At 44.4% G+C, this 9,648-nt stretch overlaps 1 protein-coding gene across 1 annotated transcript in view; it reads left to right on the top strand.

Annotated features, from left to right (window-relative positions):
- LOC308284374 (extracellular serine/threonine protein kinase FAM20C-like) overlaps positions 1–9,648 on the top strand; it is a 97,128-nt gene that overhangs the window by 72,291 nt on the left and 15,189 nt on the right. The window contains exon 5 of the mRNA XM_080724974.1: positions 7,726–7,818. Within this exon, the coding sequence (XP_080581100.1) occupies positions 7,726–7,818 (93 nt within the window). The remainder of the gene's footprint in view (positions 1–7,725; positions 7,819–9,648) is intronic.

Raw genomic sequence — 9,648 nt, 5'->3', positions numbered from 1 at the left:
AGATATGACACATACAGTAACCTGCACTATTGACACGTTACACACATATTTAATTTCTTTGCTAAATAGTCACTATATCGATTTTAAATCATTGAATCGAATCGTATCGTATCGCCATGAATGAACCAATATCGTCCATGTATCGTATCGTCAACCACGTATCGTGATACGTACTGTATCGTATCGTTGTTAAAACGTATCGTTATACCCCTATACTGGTCTGCCATGTGTCGACCCAACACGACCCGTGGCAGAGTCCAGTGTGACAAAGGATAACGTTTGCATATATATTTGCACCAGTGAACTCTTTAGCACTTTTACCTTTCCGTGAAGAGCAAAGCACTTTGGGTCATCAATGCGTTTTAAAGTGCTGAACGCCCCCACGGGTCCCCGTTTAATCACTGCCTAATAACCTTGATGAGAGCTTATAACTCCAGCACCGCCGCCGTGTCTGCCTTCATTAGCATAATATTAGCTTCCTAGAAACAAGGGTCTTCAACAGGGGGTCCGGGACCCCTAGGGGGTCCTCAGAGTTACAGAGTCCTCCGAATCTTTTCTCCTTTTTTATATTAACCACTTGAACCCTATAATATATGAAAACACAAATTGACATCCAAAATACACTGATGATTGTGCTGTCAAACGATGAAACCAGTCAGTCATTTTTTTCGAAACACATTTTTGGACACTGCTCCTACAGATTTTGGCCTAAAATCACGCAAAGCGGTACACAGTATCTCTAAAGTCATGTCATCAACATGGATCTGTCCCATATCCCATATTCCTCCTGATTGCCTACCATTGCCTTCTAAAGTTTGTGTATGCGACCTGACAGTCGCTTATCTCCCGATTAGGGAGTCTTACTGGTGTTGAATGGGCGGTGGGTACACTGTTAAATATGCTGTTGAATGGGCGGTGGGTACACTGTTAAATCTGCTGTTGAATGGGCGGTGGGTACACTGTTAAATCTGCTGTTGAATGGGCGGTGGGTACACTGTTAAATATGGTGTTGAATGGGCGGTGGGTACACTGTTAAATCTGCTGTTGAATGGGAGGTGGGTACACTGTTAAATATGGTGTTGAATGGGAGGTGGGTACACTGTTAAATCTGCTGTTGAATGGGCGGTGGGTACACTGTTAAATATGGTGTTGAATGGGAGGTGGGTACACTGTTAAATCTGCTGTTGAATGGGCGGTGGGTACACTGTTAAATCTGCTGTTGAATGGGCGGTGGGTACACTGTTAAATCTGCTGTTGAATGGGCGGTGGGTACACTGTTAAATCTGCTGTTGAATGGGCGGTGGGTACACTGTTAAATCTGCTGTTGAATGGGCGGTGGGTACACTGTTAAATCTGCTGTTGAATGGGAGGTGGGTACACTGTTAAATCTGCTGTTGAATGGGAGGTGGGTACACTGTTAAATCTGCTGTTGAATGGGTGGTGGGTACACTGTTAAATATGGTGTTGAATGGGCGGTGGGTACACTGTTAAATCTGCTGTTGAATGGGCGGTGGGTACACTGTTAAATATGGTGTTGAATGGGAGGTGGGTACACTGTTAAATCTGCTGTTGAATGGGCGGTGGGTACACTGTTAAATATGGTGTTGAATGGGAGGTGGGTACACTGTTAAATATGGTGTTGAATGGGAGGTGGGTACACTGTTAAATATGGTGTTGAATGGGAGGTGGGTACACTGTTAAATCTGCTGTTGAATGGGAGGTGGGTACACTGTTAAATATGGTGTTGAATGGGAGGTGGGTACACTGTTAAATCTGCTGTTGAATGGGCGGTGGGTACACTGTTAAATATGGTGTTGAATGGGAGGTGGGTACACTGTTAAATATGGTGTTGAATGGGCGGTGGGTACACTGTTAAATCTGCTGTTGAATGGGCGGTGGGTACACTGTTAAATCTGCTGTTGAATGGGCGGTGGGTACACTGTTAAATCTGCTGTTGAATGGGCGGTGGGTACACTGTTAAATCTGCTGTTGAATGGGAGGTGGGTACACTGTTAAATCTGCTGTTGAATGGGAGGTGGGTACACTGTTAAATCTGCTGTTGAATGGGTGGTGGGTACACTGTTAAATCTGCTGTTGAATGGGTGGTACACTTTTACTGTCACTGACTGCACTGCACTGATAGAAATAAAAAACATTGCCTGGAATATTCTTAGCACAGATGTTTGGTTCAGCGTTGGGTGGGAGAGCTGTTTGTTTGTCAATGTGTTTGTGGCCACATGGCTTTCCTACTTTTAACTCCTAGCTGTAGCCAACCTGCCACTTAAGTGACACGCAAAACGTGCATACGTATACGTGTGTGCATGCTGCGTGTGTTCATTTGCAGAGTGAGTTGTATATTGGGGGGACGAGTCAGCAGTCTGACCACAGCTGTTTGTATCACCACACACACACACACACACACACACACACACACACACACACACACACACACACACACACACACACACACACACACACACACACACACACACACACACACACCCATCTTCTGATATCTTAACCTGTTCTGATGTGTGTGTGTGTGTGTGTGTGTGTGTGTGTGTGTGTGTGTGTGTGTGTGTGTGTGTGTGCGTGCGTGCGTGCGTGCGCGTGATATCTTATTAATGTAACTCTGAGGTGTGCAACATTGCTTCTGATCTCATGAGTGGGAGAACAGCTCAGTCAGCACTCAGCACATACACACACACACACACACACACACACACACACACACACACACACACACACACACACACACACACACACACACATACACACACACACACACACACACACACACACACACACACACACACACACGCACAGAGAGGTGTCATACTCTCTAGTCTACATCAACACGAGGGCGTGTTTCTTGTGAAGGACTTGCGATGCTACGTTACCGTTGCTAAACGACATGAGGAGGTGAGCGTGAGAGTGTGATCCATCATGTTGAGCGTGACATCTTGAACCTTTGCAAAAAAAAATTACAAATTTGAAACTCGGAGATACGAGGTTTCTGCCCGACAGTGACAATTAGAGCTTAAAAGTTCAGCCCGAGCCCGACGGGACCCGACGCGGGCTGGGCCGGGCTCAATTTGTCACGTATATGTCGGGCTTTGGGTCCGGTCGGTCTTTTATAATCCGGTAGGCAAGCGCAGCACGGTAACGTGATGTCTCTGTGACTGTGTAAGCTGCGCTGCACCGCTGCGGCGCAACTTGACACAGTTGAGCGTGCGTGACTGTATGTGCGCTGCTGCGCAACGTTCAGACAGTTGAGCAACGTTCAGTTGAGAGTGTGCTCCCGTGTGTGGGTGGCTGCTATGGCCAGTGGGTGCTTCTCGCTGTGGCAGAGCGGAGCGGAGGAGATCGTTGAAACCATTCACAGACACTTTTGGATTTCCTAATAATATTATAGACGTAGTGTTAATGTTGTAGCTATAATAGCCTGTACGCCTGCTTCCTAATTTAGCGACGGCCGTCAGCTGTGTTTTCCAGCGAGGCTCCGATGTTTTTTTTTTCTTCCATAATTAGGACGGTGCTTGCTACAATGTATTTTATATAAAGACAGTTGGAAAATGGTAGAATGACACTGTTCTTAACGAATCACCAATATTGTATGAGGAAAAAAAGGATGCTGCCGTCTGCATCATATAAGCTTGTTGTTTAGAATGTCGGTCTTCGGGCTGGGCCGGTCTCCAATTGTCAATTATGTATCCGGCTTGGGCTCGGTCCGGGCTGAAATTCTGTAGGGCTGGGTTGGGCCGGGCTCACTTTTTTAGGCCCGATTTAAGCTCTAGTGACAATTAACTTTATTGGCCGCCCAGCCCCCAAAATGGAATGAAGGCCGACATTTTATTTTTCATTTTTTCCGATTTTTGAACCGGCCGTTCGGGAGTTGTCCCGCTTTTCCCAATGGCCAGCACGTCCCTGGCTCCTTTCATGAGCTGCACGCTCTCTCTCTCTCTCTCTCTCTCTCTCTCTCTCTCTCTCTCTCTCTCTCTCTCTCTCTCTCTGCCTCGCTCCACTGCGCTGTCAAATGGAGCACAAATTATTCTTTTCCCCCCTACTTTTTTTTCTTCTTCCTGTTCAGGCAGGGAAGGTACAAGCGAGGTGAAATGTCTGTCAGCAGTATTGTGGTGGTGGTGGACTCAAGTAGCCTTTACCACCATCGGGTCTTGACCCAGAGTATAGATACTGGGTGACCAGCTCAGTGGCCTCGTGGTTAGAGTGTCCGCCGGGAGGTCGGGGTTCGATCCCCGGCCGGATCATACCAAAGACAAATATAGGACTCGGGCAGCTCTGTTTCTGGTAACATTATTGAAGGCAACGCTGATGAAGGCTTAAATGCCGAAACGCGTCCGTTTGTTGCTGCCCTGCAGCCAGGGCCGTTTTTAGCTATAGGCGAGCTAGGCGCCGTCCTAGAGCGCCATCCTAGAGGGGGCGCCGAGGGATGGAGGGAGTGGACCCAAACCAGCCCCAAACCGGCCCAAAACCGACAAAATTCACGCCAAACCCCGCAAAAAAAAGCACATTCGAGAGAGCTCGCATAGAGCGCTGATTAGACACGCTACCCTGCCTGCAGCTTTCCATACCGACCTTAATTCAAAATAAAAAAAGTACCATAAAAAGACTATTCCGTGAGTGCTGGTGTTCTCTTTGAGAATTTTCTTGTGAAGTAACATTATAGACAGCTCATTAATGTGTATGTGTGTCCATGGTAGTGTCCGTGGCAAGCATAGAATGTTGCAGAGAACTCCTATCAACAGCCTGGCACGTTGACGACCGCTGGTTATCTGCAGAGAGCGTCAGATAAGAGTGTGTTTGAAAGAGCGATAACAGAGCAGCGTCACCGAGGTCATGGTGTTGTCCTTAAAGGTCACCTTCAGAGCCCCCACGTGCACGTGCGCACACACGCACGCACGCACAAGCATATCGTCACTGTCGAGCAGAAACCCTGTATCTCCAAGTTTCAAATGTGTATGTTTTCTTTTTTTTGCGAGGCGTTGTGTGCTTGTAGATCGTCTGTTTTCACTATTTTAGTTCATTTTTTAAATGATAAATACAAAACTAACGGTTTTGGACATACAAGGTTTCTACCCGACAACAATGATATGTTATGTTGCTCCTTTGAATCAGACTTAAAGGAGTGGTTCCCATCTCCCGATGCAGGACTCAAACTAGTGAAAACAGCAGATGTACAAGCTCACAACATGTCGCCTTGCACCACATTGTGAGCTTCTTCTTTGAACATCTGCTATTTTCACTACTTCTACTTCTTTATACAATGTAAGGATATTCTTCTCATGGCCCATAAAAAATGGTTAGTTGGAAATGACCAAACCTGCCTACAGATTCTGAGCTCTCCACAGCCCTGCTCTGAGACACAGACTCAGGGGTGTCGCACCAAATTCTGGGCCCCAATTGGGTACAAGGATTTACTGCGGGCCCCCCATGAATGTTCTTCATATAGGGAGGAGGTTTAACACATTTAGACTGGGAACGCATTCTTTTGTGCTTTAACTATTGAAAAATAGCAGATATACAAGCTCACCGAGTGCCATGCTGCGAGTCTTTGAATAGTTCAAATCCTTCTATGTTTTTAAAAAATAAAAATAAAACTATGTTTCTGTGTCAGTGATGCTCAAACTGTTTCATGTATTTGGCTACAGAGTACAGACCCGCATCTCAAAATATTTAGTTCCAGGGATCCAGTTACAAATGTTCGCTTAAATGCATATGTTCAAAGATTTGCGCACATTTTCACGACTTTTCAAAAATAGCAGATTTACAAGCTTGCAGCTGTGAGCTTGTAGACCTGCTATTTTTCAATAGCTAAAGTATAAAATAATTCCAGGCCCCTCCACATTCGAACTGAAGATGGGAGGAGTCAGTTTACTAGGCTAAGTCCCACCACCACCCCCCCCCCCCCACCCCCCTTGTGATACCCTTGGGTACCACATTGTAATGAGCATCAGTGTGGGCCAATTATATGAACATACAGTGAAGCTCCAGTCCTGAAAGATTAATGGTCCTTTGGCTCCCTCTTGTGGTCAGAGAGGGAATGGTTGGATTGTATATAAATAGTGAGAATGGATTTACAGTCAGTTATAAATAAAGGCTGCTTTCTGGGAAAGAGGAGAATAAAAGACCAGCCTGTTCTGTCTTATCAGCCTCTCTGGGAAATGCCTACGGAGATAATGGTGTTTGTGCGTGTGTGTGTGTGCATGTGCGTCTGTCTGTGTGTGTGTGTGTGTGTGTGTGTGTGCGTGCGCGTGTGTGTGTGTGTGTGTGTGTGTGTGTGTGTGTGTGGTTCTCTGATGATATCTCGCACTTCATCATACAACGGTGTCGCGCTACAAACGCAGCCGATCTAAGCTTCACAGCGCTGCCGCGATGGATGGAAACAAATGTCATCAGTAGAGTTATCATAATGCCAAGGACCCCCAAAATGTATTGGCCGCGGACCAGGGACCCCCGGAAGAGAAGATTTGTGTTAAAAAAAAGAAAAAGTATTCAAAATATCGAAACCCTTCAATAATTGAATCATCCCTGATAGATACCCAAAATGGGGTCTTGACTGAAAAAATTATTTCCAGTCTATATCAAAATTTATTAGAAATGTCACCCAGTGAGACCCTCTATATTAAAGCAAAGTGGGAGGCAGAGATTCAACAAGAGATTACACAGGAAGAATGGACGGGCGCTTGCAATGAAACACACAAAGTAACCAATTCCAATTCTTGGAGAGAATATCAGTGGAAAATAATAACTAGGTTTTTTAAAACCCCGTTACTGACTGCTAGAGCAAGCACCACGCCCACAAGTGAATGCTGGAGGCAATGTGGTGAACAGGTGGGAAATCATACACACATCTTTTGGACATGCCCCAAGCTAAGGCGGTTTTGGAACATAGTTTTTAACGACATTAATAGAGTGTTTGATACTCAATTACCACAAGACTTCAAGACAGCCATCTTAGGGATTATACCAACGGGCTTTGAAGGCAGGAAAAATATCTACCTCCTTCAAATACTATTAACAGCAGCCAAGAAAACCATTACAATTAACTGGCTGGCTGCACACCCACCAACTTATGATCAATGGCTGAGCAAAGTGAAAGAGATTAGAGACATGGAAAGAATCACCTATATGCTGAGGCTACAAAAGGAACAATACAATAAAAAGTGGGCGCCTTTTGCACGTATAGAGGTCTAGCAGGACACCTCTCCTCCCTTTCCCTCCCTTTCCCCCCCTTCCTACCCTCTCTTTTTCATTTCTCTTTGTTTGCCCATTTCTTCTTTTTTTTTGTTGTTGTCGTTGTTGTATCATATATATTTTATGTTGTCTATATTAATGTACAGTATGCTATAATAATTTGTTATGTATGCCAGAAAATGGTTTGTGATGAATATTGATATAATAAAACAATAAGTTGCAAAAAAAAAAAAGAAATGTTCTACAATGTTCCAAAATAGCATACTGTATGTACAATCTTGATTATTTGCTATTTTTGAGAACCACTGTTCTAAAACATTGTTTTAAACATTCATCCATGTGTGTGTTACACTCCGGTCACGTGCTTCATGGAACTCAAAATGTCACTTTACCCTCATTGACTTGAAGTGAACGGAGGTGGCGCGACTCTCTCTGAATACAAGGCTCTGCGTCCATCCATGTGTGTGTTAAACTCTATAACGTGTCCCCTCTATGTGTGTTGTTTTGCAGGCAGACCAGAGAACAGGAGACTCCTCCAGACTTCTTCTACTTCTCTGACTTTGAGAGACACAACGCTGAGGTCGCCGCCTTTCACCTGGACAGGTAACGTTTGGAACACAAAACGTCTTTACTCTTTAGGGCATTTTTAGCAACACGCTCTCCCCCAGAGATACTTACAGAGAGCGGAATCATAGTGCTATCATGAACCTTAGTCAGTTAAATAAGTAAGTAGTCGGGAGTGTTTTATTGTCTGTGTCAGTAACAGAGAGGTCCTGTTTATGATATTTGTACATAACCCTTATTGACTATTTGCTCATCGACACTTTACATGTTTGCACAGCACATTGACACTTTAATTGTAAATGCAATGTTGAGTGTAATGTTTAGTGACATAGAGAAGTGCAATAGTATGTTGTTTTATTGGTGAGTTTGATAGAATGCAAACCCCAGCATCCATATTCCAAAAAAATACCAAAAGTAGCAGAAATTTGACATGTTGTCTTTGACACGCTTGTAGATCAGCAACTTTGGCGAAGAGATTTGCTGTAGCTTGAAAAAAAAAAGATGCACCATATGCAATGCAAGTAATAAGTGGCCTATGGTTGGTCCAAGTGGTTAACCCATTTACAGTAGTAAGTACTGTAGGCCTAGGATTATTGACTGCTTTAACTACTGAAAAATAGCAGATATACAAGCTCACAGCGCGGCACCGAGTGCCGCGCTGCGAGCTTGTAGATCTGCTTTTTTTGAAAAATAATGATTTTTCTTTGCAAATCTTTGAATATATCTATTTAAAAGCGAACATTTGTAACTCAAATATTTGCTTCTGGGGGGTCCCTGGAACAACATATTTTGAGATGGGGGTCCGTGGCAAAATACCTGTCATTTTGGGGGTCCTTGACGTGAAAACGTTTGAGAACCACTGATTTAGAGGAAGGATTTAGAAGTCGGGTCAAAGATCTGGTCAAAGATATTCAAAGACTTGCACACATTTTCACGATTTTTCAAAAATAGCAGCCCGGCACTCGGTGCCGCGCTGTGAGCTTGTATATCTGCTATTTTTTCTAAAGTTAAAGCATACAATAATGGTTAAAGTGGTTCAAATCTAACGCGACTCGGGCGCGTTCCAGGTATTTGAGAGTTAAACAGAAGTGATATCGATGAATTCCAAATATCATCAAAGTATTTTGAGCCTGAGACACCCCTGGACTGGCATCACGGCACCCATTCTGAGAAACCCCGCGCTAGACCCCTAGGAGATGGCTTGCTGTCATGGTGGAGCGCCACACCTACAGTACCAGTAAATAAATAGTCACATAAGTACAGTGCAAAGAATGCAATGCATCGTATGCTTCAAAGTAACTAGGACACCAGGTAAAAATGAATGTAGCATCTATCTAAACAACATATTTAAATGACATTTTATGCATTTGAAACCATAGGATAACCAGGTAAACATTGACCAGTGGTTCTCAAACTTTTCAGGCCGTGAAACCCCCAAGATATATTAGAACTGGGGACTCACTGGGGGGACTCACTGCCCACCCAGCACTTGGAATGTAGGCATTTTAGCCGATCTACAAGCTCACAACGCCTTGTGTTGCGAGGCCCTGTGACTGAGTTTGTAGATAATATGCTATTTTCACAATGTTTGCTTCTTTCTTATTATTTGACATTTTGGCCAATTTTTCCTTTTTTCGAGGTATTAAAAAGGTCTTAAAAGTCCTTAATTGTTCTTGACTTGTCATCTGGGGATCCCCCGAAATGATGTGGGGAAATCCCACCCCTCTTCCCGGTATCCAGTGTTTTAAGTCTTCAGTCAGTCTGTCTGTCTGTCCCACCTCTGTCCCTCCTGCATTCCGAGACGGTGAATGTGATCTTAATTTAACCCACGAGGGAACCCCCTCTCTCTCTCTCTCCCTCTCTTCCCAC

The sequence above is a fragment of the Nannobrachium achirus genome (assembly GCF_963921795.1).
Source record: "Nannobrachium achirus genome assembly, chromosome: 4".
In the NCBI taxonomy this organism is placed as follows: domain Eukaryota; kingdom Metazoa; phylum Chordata; class Actinopteri; order Myctophiformes; family Myctophidae; genus Nannobrachium; species Nannobrachium achirus.
This window is presented reverse-complemented; position numbering and strand designations above follow the sequence as displayed.